Source organism: Beauveria bassiana, assembly GCF_000280675.1.
Source record: "Beauveria bassiana ARSEF 2860 unplaced genomic scaffold BBA_S00001, whole genome shotgun sequence".
Lineage (NCBI taxonomy): Eukaryota > Fungi > Ascomycota > Sordariomycetes > Hypocreales > Cordycipitaceae > Beauveria > Beauveria bassiana.
This window is the reverse complement of record NW_007930836.1, coordinates 1627259-1641388: the sequence shown is the minus strand read 5'-3', so window position 1 is coordinate 1641388 and position 14130 is coordinate 1627259. Positions and strand designations below refer to the sequence as shown.

Genomic DNA, 14130 nt, shown 5'->3' with positions numbered 1-14130 from the left:
GTTGCGGCGAGCCCGGCGGCGGCCTCGACGGGCCAGCCCTCGGGGACGCGCAGCAGCGACGGGATCCGCGACCGCGGGAGGGAAATTACTTCGGCGTAGGCACCAGCGTGGTCGCCAAAGACGGCATCGCCCTTTTGAAACTCACAGTCTGCGGGCGCGGCGAGGACGATGCCGGCAAACTCGAGGCCGAGGATGAAAGGGGGAGTGACATGTCTCTTGTTATTCTGGTGCTTTCCTAGAGCCTAGTCTTTTTGTTAGAGGATGTCGATGTTTTACAGATTTCCTGCAGTCAGACTCACGTAGAGAGTGTCGACATAGTTGACGCCGACACCCCGAACTTGGATGAGAATGTTGTCACCTGTCGCTTCAGGGCTGGGGACCTCGGATACACGAACTTGGCCCAACGTCTCACAAAACTTGTCAATCAAAATTGCCTTCATTTTTGCGCTGATATCGATTGAAATCGCGCGCAACAGCTCAAAGAATTATGCACAGTGCCTCTTCAGGGTTTCGGTAATGGCCGGTAGTTCGGAGCGGATTCTGTACACGTCGTTGTCCCGAGGCTTATAGGCGTTTGGGTGAAAGCAATCACCTAAAAAAAAGGGTGCATTGACAAGGCGCCGCCAGCCACGGCATCGACTGCATCCTGATATCATTTGGATAATTCACATCCATTCTATTCGAACATTTTATGTTCGTACAGAAATCTGGTCAGGCTTTCTTTATCGTCTGCCTACGATTGCCCCTTCTCATCTGTCTCACTCGATACTAAGCCAGTCTCAGTGCGCAGCCTTGCTAGTTCATAGGTACCTAGTTATAGTGCAGGGGCAAGCTGGTGACACCCGATGTTTAGCCGGCGTGCGCATTTCGCTGTCGCAGCGCCAACCAGCAATCTTGCTCTTGACATGCCAGAGCCGTAACGACTAGAGGTGCACAGCCAGTTAATCGCCTGCATCCTTCACATTGTCTCTGGCATCGACTTCTCGTGGGACACGCCACCGGCCGTTGATATCATCATGGCATCCAACGATCCTCGATTCGATGACTCGTCGGACGAGGAGGACTTCAATCCTGCTCCTGCTGAGTTGTCCGACGAAGAGCCGGACCGTGACGAACAGCGCGGGGAAGAGAAGCGCCACAAGAGCCCTGATCGCGACGACAATGATGATGCCGATGAGAACACGTCGCCAGCACGTCCAAAACACGTAGACGACGAGGAAGAGGACGACGATGAAGATGAGGACGTCAAGGGCAAGAACGACGACGATGACGAAGAGGAGGAAGAAGAAGAGGATGAGGACGACGAGGATGATGTGCAAAGAGTATGCTCGTCTGTGCTGATGACTGCTTCTCCAATTCGCTAACACCGCGCAAAGGGTCATCGCAGAAAGCGCCGTCGCGACAGAAGAAATGCTTTCCTCGATATCGAAGCCGAAGTCGACGACGAAGACGAGGCTGAGGATGATGAGAAGGAAGATGAAGAAATAGGCGACTTTATCGACAACGAGCATCCCGACGACCTCGCCGATACTGCACGACTCAACGATGATCGCCGCCACCGAGAGCTTGATCGCCGCCGCGACATGGAGTCGAGTTTGGATGCTGAAAAGCAAGCTGAGCTCTACCGACAGCGCTATGCTAAATACCGCTCTGGAAAAGGATCGGGCGAATCTGCCGTCGTCCCCAAGCGCCTGCTTCTCCCTAGTGTTGATGATCCAGGTATTTGGGCAGTGCGATGCAAGGAAGGCAAGGAGCGCGAGGTGGTCTTTTCCATCATGAAGCGCATCGAGGAACGTATGGGTTCAAAGGGCGAACTCGCAATCACTGCCGCCTTTGAGCGTGGTGGGACAAACTCTGTCATGAAGGGCATCGTCTACATCGAGGCCCAGCGCCAGACGGATATTCTGGTTGCTCTCGACGGCATTCTGAACGTATACCCTCGAACCAAGATGACCCTAGTCGACATCAAGGATATGCCTGAGCTGCTACGCGTGACGAAGACGCCTACTCTGGAGCCTGGCGCGTGGTGTCGAATGCGCCGCCCCATCAAGCACAATGGCGACCTTGCCCAGGTCCTGGCCGTGACAGAAAACGGACTCGAAGCTCGAGTCCGCTTCATCCCGCGACTTGATTACGGTATGCGCGACGATGCTCTCGGCAGTTTGTCACAAGATGGAAAGAGAAAGCGGGCCTTTGGAGGCGGCCCTAAGCCTCCTCAGCGTCTCTTCAGTGAGGTGGAAGCCCGGAAGCGTCATCCGCGATATATTCAGGGCAATCCAACCACAAACACCTGGACCTACATGGGTGATGAGTTTGAAAACGGGTTCCAGGTCAAAGATGTCAAGATCCAGCAGCTCATCCTTGTCGACGTGAACCCTACACTGGAGGAAGTCACGCGATTTGCTTCTGGCGCTGAGGACGGTACCGAAAATCTCGATTTGAAGGCGCTTGCTGCTAGTCTCAAAGACAGCAACACCAAGGTGACTTATCTGCCTGGAGATGTGATTGAGGTCTATTCTGGTGAACAGAAGGGCGTTGTTGGCAAGGCTACCAATGTGCAGGGTGATATTGTTACCATGACTGTCACGGAAGGCGACCTGGCTGGCCAGACAATTGAGGTGCCAATCAAGGGCTTACGCAAACGCTTCAAGATTGGTGACCACGTAAAGGTCATTGGTGGCAGCAGATTCCAGGACGAAGTCGGAACTGTGGTCAAGATTTCAGAGGACAAAGTGACTCTGCTGACAGACCACACCAACAACGAAGTGACTGTCTTCAGCAAGGATCTTCGCGAAGCAAGCGACATTGGTGGACAGGGATCACTCGGTCAGTACTCGCTGCACGATCTTGTTCAACTGGACATGACCACGGTCGGTTGCGTTGTCAAGGTTGATCGCGATTCCATGGTGGTGTTGGATCAATTCGGAGACACGAGACAGGTCATGCCGTCGCAGATTTCCAACAAGATTCCCCAGAGAAAGCAGGCGGTTGCTGCTGATCGCGAGGGTTCCGAAATTCGACTCGACGATGTTGTCAAGGAGTACACTGGCCAGCAGAGACAAGGCAAGATTATTCACATTCACCGCTCATACGTCTTTCTGCATACCAACGACTCCAACGAAAATGCCGGTGTCTTTGTTACAAAGGCCAGCTTGGTCAACACTGTGGCTGCCAAGGGTGGCCGTGTCAACGCCGCCGCTTCTGGTCCTGACTTGACCACGATGAATCCCGCGCTCAAGGTCCACAAGAACGGCTCCGAAAACAAGCCTATCACCCCCATCAAGATGTTTGGTCGTGACAAGGCTATCAATCAGACTGTGATCATCAAGAAGGGCGCTTACAAGGGACTGTTGGGCATCGTCAAGGATTCCACAGACACGCATTGCCGTGTTGAGCTGCACACCAAGAGCAAGATTGTCACGGTGCCGCGAGACTCGCTCAACTTCAAGGATAAGACGAGCGGGGCCTCAATCGACATCAATGGCAGGGGCCGAGGTGCGCCCGGATTCGGCCGCGGGGATAGAATGCCCAGCTGGCAGGGTGGATCTCGCACGCCAGCTGCTGGTGGTGCCGGCGACCGGGTTCCAGCATGGGGTTCGCGTACGCCGGCTGCCGCGGGTGGTCGGACTCCGGCGTGGAAGGGCCAAGACTACTCGGGCTCGCGTACGCCTGCGTGGGCTGATGGGTCACGAACAGTCAACCCGTACGACGGCAGCCGCACAGCGTATGGTTCCGGCTCTCGTACGCCTGCCTGGCAGTCTGGGGCCAGAACGCCAGCTCCTGGCGACGCGTTCGGTGCTGGCTCGCGAACTCCTGCTTATGGCGGCGGCGGCGGCGACAGCTGGGCCTCGGGCTCCAAGACGCCTTCGTGGGGTGCCTCTGCTCCCACACCCGGAGCCATGGGCAACGATACATGGGGCTACACGCCTGGTGCCGGTGCCGGTGCGTACGACGCGCCCACCCCAGGCGGCGCTCTCGGCGCTCCTACTCCGGGCGCTTTTGGAGCACCGACGCCGGGTGCCTACTCAGCCCCGACGCCCGCAGCGAGCGCTCCCACGCCTGGTGCGGGATGGCAGGGCGGCTGGGGCGCGGATTCTGCGCCTACACCGGCTGCAGGCGCTCCGACCCCAGCGGCGAGCGGGTACTATGGTGCTCCTACGCCGGCGGCACCTCCCGAGACGCCTGGTGCCAGCGGTCCGCGATATGTGGAGGACGATGATTAAGGGGGAGGTGCTTTTCTGGGGTTTCATTCGGGCGTTTGGGTAAAGCTTTTGATCTGTAATACTAGCATCTAGAAAATTGACCCTTTTTCTAGCTAAAGAGGGCGAAGAAAAAGTTGCAAAAGCGGACAAGTTAAAAAATTGAGCATTTGACTGTTATTGCACTTTCATGTCACTTTCCACTGAAGTTGGGACGTTAGGACTGACCCACATAAAAAGTAATTCCCACCGAGGCAACGAGGTTCAAGCAAAATCCTGGATCAGATGCAGAACTTGCCAAGTTTACATCTATATGTCCATTCGTCATGATTTCCTCCGGTCTCCAGCGACGTCTGCTCTCTGTGCGCTGCGCGCATTCACCCGCACGCAGCGCCGCCGCCGCCGCTCACACGACACAGCGTCGTCTCGCCTCCTCCTCCTCCTCCTCCTCCTCGCCTCCCCCCAGACAACCACCGCCGCAGCAGCCCCCATCCCCTGCGGCGCGACGACAAGCAGCAGCGCCGCCGCCGCGAAACGCAGGCAGCGGCACCGCCACCACCACCACCGCTGCGGCCACGCTCTCACGCATGCAAGCCGAAAGGGATGCGTCGCGTTGGCCGGCGGAGACGGCAGACGAGTACAAAGCGCGATACAAGAGCGCGGCGCGGCGGTTTACGTTGACGGTGATTGCGCTGCCAATCTTGCTGGTGACGAGCTACTATCTATTTGACCGATGTTGGTTTTTTTTTTTTTTTCCTCCCTTTTCTCTTTTCCTTTTTCCTTTTTTTTATACTCGAGGAGTTTGCCGCATGGCATTTGGGCAGAAGAAGAATGAATGGGTGTTTTGCTAATACGTGAGAATAGTGGCGCTGGGACACGAGCGCAAGGTATTGAATCGCAAAGAGACGAAACGAGACGGCTGAGCTGGCCTTGGGCACCGACTTCATTCCAGCGCGAAAAAAAAAAAGGCGAATAAAAAGGCGAAAAAAAAAAGATTGTATAACATCTATAAAATATTGAAAATAGTTGCATCATCATATATACTCATGGCAGATTTCTTTCTTCATCCAAACCCGCCCCCCCTCCCCCTTTCCAAGTCCAACAAAGATGAATCGCCAATGCTTTGAAAATGTCGTCGCGTTTTTTTTTCCTTTCTTTCTTCTACAGATTCGCCCGACTCCAGCCCGTCTTTGCCAACGCGGCCGCGTCCCGCTTGGACCACTCGCGCAACAGCTTGCGGACAATCTTGCCGCTGGCGAGCTTGGGCACGGCGTCGACAAAGGAGACGCCGCCGGCGAGGCGCTTGTGCTTGGCGACGCGGGCGGCGAGCCAGTCCTGGATGTCGCGGGGCTGGACCTTGCCCTTGGAGGCGTCTTGAATCTGGACGTAGGCGCGGGGAAACTCTTCGTGGTCCCTTGTGACAAAGTTAGTTTGCTGTTGTTTCCTTTGATGGCAAGGGAGGAGGTATGTCGGACGAACAACATACAGCTCTATTCCGACGACGGCGGCGTCGGCAACGTGCTCGTTTTCGAGGAGTAGAGATTCTAGCTCGGCGGGGGCCACTTGCAAGCCATTGACCTTGATGAGTTCCTAGAACATGATGAGCACTTCCATCTTCTCACGTGCTCGTCAATTTTCGAAAGCAAAGACGCACCTTTTTCCGATCCACGATCCATAGCATGCCTTGTTCGTTATACACGGCCACGTCGCCCGTGCGCAGCCATCCCTCGTCGTCCAGCGTCTCCCTCGTCGCCTTTTCGTTGCGCCAGTAGCCGAGCATGACATTGGGCCCTCTCACAAACAGCTCGCCCGGCTCCCCGACGCCCACCTCTCTCCCATCCTCGTCCAGAAATTTGGCCTCGCAGCTCGGCAGCAGCATGCCGCAGCTCGCCTCCCTGTCGACGCGGTCCATCGGCAGGCCCGACGCCGCGCACGTCAGCTCCGTCATGCCCCAACCCTGGACCAGGTTGACGCCGAAGCGGTCCGCCACGTCGTTTTGCAGGTCCACTTTGAGCGGCGCGGCGCCGCAGCTCAGGTCCTTTACGCTCGACAAGTCGTATTTCTGGACCTCGGGCCGCTTCGACAGCATGACGACAATGGGCGGCACGACCTGCAGCACGTTGGGCCGGTAGCGCTCGATGCACTGCAGGTAGCGCTCAAAGCTAAAGACGGACATGACGTAGACGGTGACGTGGCGGCGGGCGGCCATGAGGATGGTGTACATTTGGCCGTAGGCGTGGTAGAGCGGGAGGAATGCGAGCCAGACGTCGCGCTCCAGCTCCGGGGTGAGGCCGTTGGGGTGCCGCATGCCGATGAGCTGCTGCACGTTGGCGACGAGGTTGCGATGCGCCCCGCACACACCCTTGGGCAGGCCGGTCGTGCCGGAGCTGTAGTTGATGGTGGCGAGCTGCGTGCGGGCCTCGGCGGCGGAGAGGGACGGCCACGTCCAGGACGAGGCGGCGTCGTCGTCGACGAGGAGGGAGGTCCAGTCGCGGAGGCCCTGGACGGGGCCGGCGGCGCCGGAAACGTCGTCGCTAAAGTGAAAGATGCGGTCCTGCGGGAATTGCGCTTCCGCCGCGGCGGCCAGTACATCGTCAACTTTGGAGGGGTGCGCGAGGATGACTTTTGCCTCGGAATTGGCGATTTGGTATGCGATTTCTAGAAATTTGTCAGTTGTGTTTCTTCTTCAAAGCGATTAAGCATCTCTCATGATCTTGTGTGAAATATAAACGTTGTAGAAGAACGCACCTTTTGGGGTGTAGGCGGGATTGGCGCCGGTAAAGGCGCATGTCGAGCCGACGACGCCCAGATACAGCACAGGCACAAAAATGTGATTGGTCGAGCACATCATGACCACGTCGCCTTTTTGTAAACCGAGCCTCTGCAGGCCAGCGCCCAGGCGCTTGACCCATGACAGGGCCTGGCGTAGCGAGAGGCTCTTTGCGGTGTCGTCGGCGTCGATCCAGAGCGGCTTGTCGGTGACGTCGTCGGGGTTGGCAAAGATGTAGTCGAGGACGTTGACCGAGGGGATCTCGACGTCGGGGAACGGGGAGCGGACAGGCATTGTGTTTGATTGCGCGGCGCTACTCTTTGGAGATTTGTATAGAAGAGGAAGACGAAAAAGTGTATAAGCTGGGGCGTGTCGATTCTGGAGGGGGGAGGATAAGAGTGATTTGTGCGGAGAGCCGAGGTTTTGCGGCTGGGTGAGGCTTGCTCGCGTGTTGTACCCAGAATGTTGGAAGAGCGAGGCTGCAATTGGATTAATGGAGGCTCAAATGGCACAGACACACAGAGAGAGAGAGCAAGTGAGGATAAAGGCGAGAGTAGAGAGCAAGTGTATCCCAATGGACTACTGGCGAGAAGAGAACCCAGCAAGACGAGGTAAAAGAAGCCGACTTAAGGCCGCGGAGTCGATGACTGCGGCACCGAGGCAAGGCCAAGGCGATATATCTCTCCTGCACGGACAGCGATTTGCCCTGCAAGTGTGGGGGAGGCGTCGATGGCGTTTTACCAATAAATATGAGATTGGTTGGGGGACTCTGGAAACCAGACGAATCATCCATAATCCCCAACACAAGTTTGACGATTATTGGTGGTCAAAACTCCGCGGACTATCATACCCGAGCAAAGCGGGCCCGGGAAGCATTCGGCAATGGGGATTTTTTGTGCTGCCCCTCGGTCGGTTGCAAAGTGAAGCGATTGGCCATGATTAATTAGTAACGTCTATTGCTTGTTGAGATACGAGTGGCACGCAAACGGGGACGGGCCCGCGGCTGCCCGCAGCAAAACGTGATATGTAGCTATGGAAACAAAACAAAAATCGGGGTCAACAGCCATCAGATTATTTGCCCTAATAATCACCTGGCTATTTTATTCATCAAAAACACCCAAGAAAATCGCAAGCCCTCACTCAGAACCATCTGCTTCGTTCATGTCCTGGCAAGATAATCCCACCCGAAGCCCCCCCCCCCCCCCCCCTACGTCTTCTACTAGCTACTGCTATTAAGGCCCAGGTCCAGCACCAGCGTCGACGCCTGCATGGCGCTGCTCATCGGGCTCGCCAGAAACACGATGCCGTCGGCAATTTCGTCTGTCTCTATAAGACGCGGCACGGGCACCCTTGCGGCGTGGCGCAGGAAGCTGTCCAACTTGTCGCGCTCAATGGCGTCGACGAGGAGCGGCGTGTCGACGTAGCCCGGGCACACGGCGTTGATGCGGATGCCGTGCGGGGCGTAGTGTAAGCCGTCCGCCTTTGTGAGACCGACGACGGCTGAATATATGTCAGTATAGCTGTTGACCATGTCGGTGGATTTTTTTGTCTTTTTTCTTCTCTCTCCTCCTTGTCCTCCCTCGATATTCTTCATCTTCCCTTGTGCTAGGTGCTTACCGTGCTTGGCGGCCGTATACGCAGACTGGAACATGGGAGCCGGCGGTCCGCGCAGGCCATACAGCGACGCCGTGTTGATAATGACGCCGCGACCCCTTCGAGGGCCCAAATCTCTACAATTGCCCCGTCCTCGTCAGCTTGATTCCCTCTTTTTTTTTTTAAAAAAAAAAAGCAATAATAAAGAAAGCGTCACGAAATCTGTTACAAGTAAACACGGCGCAGGCCAAAAAAAAAACGTACTCTTGCTTCATCATGACGGCCAGCTCCTCCTTTTGGCAGAGAAACACGCCGTCGAGGTCCACCGCCAGCGTCTTGCGCCACGCCTCCTCGGGCAGCTCGTGCGTCAGGCTCGTCGCGCCCGCGACGCCGGCATTGTTGACGGCCACGTCGAGCCGTCCCAGCGCTTCGACCGCCTGCGCGACCGCCGCCGCGACGTCGGCGCCGCGGGTCACGTCCAGCACAATGGGGACGACTTTGACGCTCGCGGCAAAATCCCGCGCGAGGGTTGCCGCGAGCGCGTCGAGGGCCTCTTGGCGGACGTCGGTGATGACCAAGCCCGAGGCGCCGTGGCGGGCAAAGTGGAGGGCCGTCGACTTGCCGATGCCTGCGGGTTGTGTGTAAGCCAAGGGGAAGGAGGGAGGGGGGGACAAATGTTTCTCGAGGGATGTGGTTTTTTTTTTTTGCCAAGGTTTTGCTGCTTCTTGCTTTTGGAGAAAGTGAGTCAAGGATGAAGGGAGCTGAATAAGAACACACCTGAAGCGGCACCGGTAATGAAAGCATTGTAGCCTTTGAGAAGTGGCTCCATGATCTCGGCAAGACTTGTTTCGAGATGACAACGTAATGGGATGAGGGTATGTAGGTACACAAAACAGCAACGATGAGACGTGCGCAGTATATGTACGTACGCAGATATTGATGCATGAAAAAATTCACACGGGATAATATACCTCGGCAGCCGCACTATAGCTGTGGCATATTATTACCAATACTTTGCTCGACCCCCAAGGCGAAGCCATGCAGCAGTGTGTGGGGGGGGAACGCACGGAAACTTGATGACTCTCCGCTCCGTCCATAGTTGCGTGCACACATTAGATCAAGCAGGATTTCATCTGCAAGTGTTGTATCATTGAAACTGTCTAGAATCTAGCCTCGGCGGACCTATTGACAATAAAATTTCCAGCAGCGATTGAAAAGAAAAAGTGTAGTCACTCAGACCCAAAGATTGCGAGAAACCACAATCAAATACGTACAAAGACTGTTCCATGAACCCGTGATAATCATACAAGTTGACACAAAAGGTGCCAGGTTTGCATTTAACAAGAAAAACAGAAGCAAAAAAAAACAAAAACGCCGTTGAAACCCCCCCTCGCAGCCGTCTAGTTCTTGGGCTTGGGTGCGAAGCGCTCGATGCCCGACTTGATGGAGGCGTCGACGCCCTTGGCCATCCTCTCGAGGGGCAGACGCTCTTCCATGCGCTGAACGGCGCGGGACATGGGCGGCTCGATGCGCTTCACGCCGCGCTCGACGGGCGGCGCAAAGTAGGTAATGTTCTTCTCCCAGCGCGGCGCCCACTTGCTCGTCTGCTTGGCGAGGCGCTCGTCGGCGCCGGGCATAATCATGTACAGCGGGGTGAGGACGCCGACGCCGGCAGCGCCCATGATCCAGACCTCGGAGCGCTTGGCCTTGGGAAGACGGGGAACGCGAGGACGCATGTTTGGTTGTGTTTTCTGCAAGACTGGGGTTGAGTGGTTAGTGATGAGGGTGGTGGTGGTGGCGGTGGTGGGTGGCGAGGCGGCGAGCCAAGACGAAACTCACGAAATGTGTGGAAGAGGGTATCGAAAGGTACTGACAAATGATAGTGTCAGTGATTGTTGATGGTTTATTTAATGTTGATGACGGATTATCGTCTTGATGATATACGATGGATGAAAATAGGAAGAGTGTTGCACGGAAAAGAGAACGAAAAGGCGGCTGGATGGTATATATACACTGGCGTGACCAGACACACACACACACACACACACACGATGCCGGAGCTAACGAGTACAAAGGGATACATACTCTTGTAGAGAGATGGCCTGACCAGCTGCCGCCTCGCCTGCAGCAGACGCCCGCCAGGACATACCAGGCCAGGGTCAATGGCATGTACTCGAGCGGGGTAACGAGATGCAGCGAAAGCCAGCCAGCCAGCGACGACGAGACCTCTAGCCCGGACCATCATCAATAAGGTCTAGCTTTCACTTCAACTTTGCTCATCGGTGGCTTCTTGGTGTCGGTATGATTGGCTCTCTTGTTGTCCTTGTCATCATCGAGGTACCGTGTCGATACCTAGCCAACACTGGTCAATAAGAAAAGACGAGGCGCGTACCGGTACAGTCCACGGCCTGACGCAAGCGTCTTGCAAGCTTCATCACCTTGTCTGGGCTGCTGCTGCCACCACACCACCACACCACCACAACATGCTGGTTCAGCAGCAGACGCGGCGCAGACACACACACACACACACCACCAGAGCGCTGCAACAACAACGGCCGAGTCTACACCGCAAGCCATGAACCGTCGCTAGCGTACTCTTTTTGCAAACGCCCTTCATCACCCACGATGATCCAATTTTCGCGACATTGTTGCGCGTTTTGTAGACGTCGTTTTGCTTTACTGTTTCTTTTTCGCCCGCTCAAACAAGGCAAACAGTCACGCAGCGCCGGCCCCGCCCCCAGACTTTCTGAAGCGGGCCCCTTCAGCGCTGACCCAAGATACAAGTGGACTCGAAACCTGAGGCAGAACTTTCTAGGCCCTCTCTGGGCCTCTGGCCCTGTCAAGCGTTGAAATCAACCAGCAATGACTGGGCCTTGGGCCTGAAAACCCGCCCCATAAGAATCTGCCCACTTCCCCAGACGGCACATCGCTTGACAGGCCATAATTGTCTCCGCTTTTCTTTCATAAGTGGAGAGAAAGAGGGGGGGAATGGTTTTCATCTGGTCTTGGTACAACAAAAGGGTAAGGGTTAGAAACGAGAAATGGTGAATGCCAAAACAACAAAAAGCATTCGCAATGGCATCGAGTTTCATCAAACTCACGCATCATGAAATTGATGCGGCTCTACATCGATGTGGCGGGGGAGCGGATGGGCAGGCACAACAGGTTCTCCCAGGAAAGGAAGTGGCGGCCCGTCGAGCGTCGCAGCTAAATCGAAAAGGAGGCTTCTAGCATTGAGCCACATTGATTAAATGGTGCAACGAGCTGCAGCTTGATGCCATGTACTCGCAGGTATCTTTCGGTGCTGCGTCACAATCAGGCGGGCCCCCTCATTCGCCTCGCCCCCTCTTCCCTTCCCCTCACATGCGTACTGGTGGTGCTGTGGTGCCACTTGAAATTACCCCCCCTAAACAATCCCCTTCAAGACTCGAGTCTCCAGTCATTGTTTACTTTATTCGTTAAAATAGGCACCTTGCCAGTTCACAACGGATAGAGACAGGAGAACTCGCCATCGCTGTCATTGAAAAAAATGGCCATCTGCAACGGCTGAGGGGCCGCCCGCAAGACGATTGGAAAGATGGTGAAACAGCAACGCCGCATATCCTAGGTACCTGCAGATTGCTCCGGTCAGCTGTCCACCTCGAACACTTTCTCTGCGCCGCTCGTATTTGAGACCGATCCGTGTTGAAGATGGTCCCTTCTGTTGAATCCCGACCAATCAGCCTGTTCGTGTCCGGTTGAAAGAAAGAACAACTGAAATTTCTCGACAAATGTTTTTTTTATCTACTAATCCGGCGAGGGCTGGTATATAAATTGCGATGAACCCAGCCCAGAGTCTCAATTGCTGCTCGCTTCCTTCACTGTTCCTAAAATCGGCTTCGAGCTTCCTGCTATATAACACCACCTCCCCAACCCCAAGGTCCTCACGCTCCGGTACACGAAAATTAGATTGCGGTTGCGGTGGCTGCCTTTGAGGCACAGGCAATCGGACGCCTTACGGAAACATGACAGCGGCAGATTTAGTGGGATTTCTACGCGGGGCTGGTTCACGTCGGCGCATGTGCCCGACAGGAAGTGAAACTAAGACGGCGAGACATCTACGTCCACTCTTTGCATCCAAACGGCCGGTGGCGAGGGATTCGCATATTTCCTTGGCTTTTGCAAAGAATGAGCGAAATATTGTGATAGTATTGTGACGAAGGATAAACCGGCAAGCTCCCCCCCTGAAGCCCTATCGGTAAACTCGGCGTCGTTCAAACATACGAAAACTGCTATCGCACAGCGGAATCTCAGATAAACATCACTAAAAGCCGATTTATGTCCTCGAGGTCATTATTTGAAGTCGCACGGAGCATCTCCAAACGCTGTGTCAAGATTCGATGAATCACCTTGGAGCTGTACTGCTAAAAACGGCACATGGCCAATCTATACCGCATAGAAGAAAGATTGAGCAACTTTTCATACCAATTACACGTTCCCCGAAAATAATGTACCATCAAGAAGCTGCTCCGAAATCTCTTGCTTCGTTATAGAAGAGTCGTTGTATAGAACATGTGCATAAACCTGCCGACCTTTGCACTCCAAAGGGTCAAAGAGACCCTGGCTATCATTTCGTTGCATTAGTTAAACGCCCACAGGCTTCTCGCAGAGAACGGCCTGGCCCGCAACGGGAAGAACACAGCACATGGGCTGCCGGCCGATCGTAGCACAGATGTTCCTGAACTCATCACCAGTGGTAAAGGTCTGGCTAGGGGTAGAGCAATCAAGATCCGCAAGACCCAGAACATTAGCGGCGCAACACTGAGGGTTGCTATAGAGGCCGGAGGGGCAGCACGAGGGATCGTTGCCAACGGGAGAAGGGTTATGGTGACCGGGGACAGAGGTGGGATTGCCACCAGGAACAGAGGTAGGCTGACCACCGGGGACAGAAGTAGGGTGGCCAGTGGGAGCTGAGGTAGGGTGACCACCAGGAACAGAGGTAGGCTGACCACCAGGAACAGAGGTAGGCTGACCACCAGGAATAGAGGTGGGATTGCCACCAGGAACGGAGGTAGACTGACCACCGGGCACAGAGGTAGGCTGACCACTAGGAGAATTGCCGCCTGTAATATCCTGACAGAGAAGATCCTGACCAGCAACGGGAATAACACAGCACAGGGGCTGTTTGCCGACGGCAGCACAAATTCCCTTAAAGTCGTCGCCGGAGGTGGGGGCGTGACGAGGAACCTCGCAGTCAATACCTACGACGTCGAGAACGTTGGCAGAGCAGCACTGAGGATTGCTGTAGAGGCCAGCGGGGCAGTGGAACTCACCACCGGGATGTCCGGTACTGGTGGTAGAAGGGCCCGAGCTGGTATGGGAGCCGGTGTTGGAGCCGGTGGTAGTGGTGGCAGGAACCGAGTTGGTGTGACTGCTGGTGGGCTTGGTTCCGGAACCGGAGCTGGTGTGGCTGCCGGTGGGGTTGGTTACGGGAGTAGAGCTGGTATTGCCGTCAGTGGGCTTGGTTCCGGGACCAGAGCTGGTGTGGCTGCCGGTGGGATTGGTTGCAGGACCGGAGCTGGTATTGCC

General features: G+C 55.5%; 7 protein-coding genes across 7 annotated transcripts in view; 2 read left to right on the top strand and 5 right to left on the bottom strand.

The window, feature by feature from the left end:
* The window catches only part of BBA_00536 (Alcohol dehydrogenase superfamily, zinc-containing), a gene marked incomplete at both ends in the record, with an annotated part of 1266 nt that extends 826 nt beyond the window's left edge, over window positions 1-440 (bottom strand). The window contains 2 exons of the mRNA XM_008595633.1: window positions 90-242; window positions 300-440. Coding sequence (XP_008593855.1) covers window positions 90-242; window positions 300-440 — 294 coding nt within the window. The remainder of the gene's footprint in view (window positions 1-89; window positions 243-299) is intronic.
* Window positions 441-1016: 576 nt separating this feature from the next.
* Window positions 1017-4223, top strand: BBA_00535 (transcription initiation protein; the record flags this gene model as incomplete). The annotated part of the gene is made up of 2 exons (XM_008595632.1): window positions 1017-1322; window positions 1377-4223. The coding sequence occupies 2 exons, from the start codon at window positions 1017-1019 to the stop codon at window positions 4221-4223; spliced, it is 3153 nt and encodes a 1050-aa protein (XP_008593854.1).
* Window positions 4224-4525: 302 nt separating this feature from the next.
* On the top strand, window positions 4526-5122 carry BBA_00534 (uncharacterized protein; the record flags this gene model as incomplete). Its single annotated transcript, XM_008595631.1, has 2 exons — window positions 4526-4934; window positions 5064-5122. 2 exons carry the CDS (start codon window positions 4526-4528, stop codon window positions 5120-5122), a joined length of 468 nt encoding a protein of 155 aa, XP_008593853.1.
* Window positions 5123-5360: 238 nt separating this feature from the next.
* Window positions 5361-7263, bottom strand: BBA_00533 (4-coumarate:coenzyme A ligase; the record flags this gene model as incomplete). Its single annotated transcript, XM_008595630.1, has 4 exons — window positions 5361-5613; window positions 5686-5789; window positions 5854-6857; window positions 6948-7263. The coding sequence occupies 4 exons, from the start codon at window positions 7261-7263 to the stop codon at window positions 5361-5363; spliced, it is 1677 nt and encodes a 558-aa protein (XP_008593852.1).
* A 925-nt stretch (window positions 7264-8188) lies between these two features.
* On the bottom strand, window positions 8189-9391 carry BBA_00532 (short chain dehydrogenase; the record flags this gene model as incomplete). Its single annotated transcript, XM_008595629.1, has 4 exons — window positions 8189-8469; window positions 8587-8699; window positions 8827-9190; window positions 9340-9391. The coding sequence occupies 4 exons, from the start codon at window positions 9389-9391 to the stop codon at window positions 8189-8191; spliced, it is 810 nt and encodes a 269-aa protein (XP_008593851.1).
* Window positions 9392-9962: 571 nt separating this feature from the next.
* BBA_00531 (uncharacterized protein) lies at window positions 9963-10298 on the bottom strand (the record flags this gene model as incomplete). The annotated part of the gene is made up of 1 exon (XM_008595628.1): window positions 9963-10298. One exon carries the CDS (start codon window positions 10296-10298, stop codon window positions 9963-9965), a length of 336 nt encoding a protein of 111 aa, XP_008593850.1.
* A 2887-nt stretch (window positions 10299-13185) lies between these two features.
* The window catches only part of BBA_00530 (Hydrophobin 2), a gene marked incomplete at both ends in the record, with an annotated part of 1330 nt that continues 385 nt past the window's right edge, over window positions 13186-14130 (bottom strand). Inside the window, one exon of the mRNA XM_008595627.1 lies at window positions 13186-13802. Within this exon, the coding sequence (XP_008593849.1) occupies window positions 13186-13802 (617 nt within the window). The remainder of the gene's footprint in view (window positions 13803-14130) is intronic.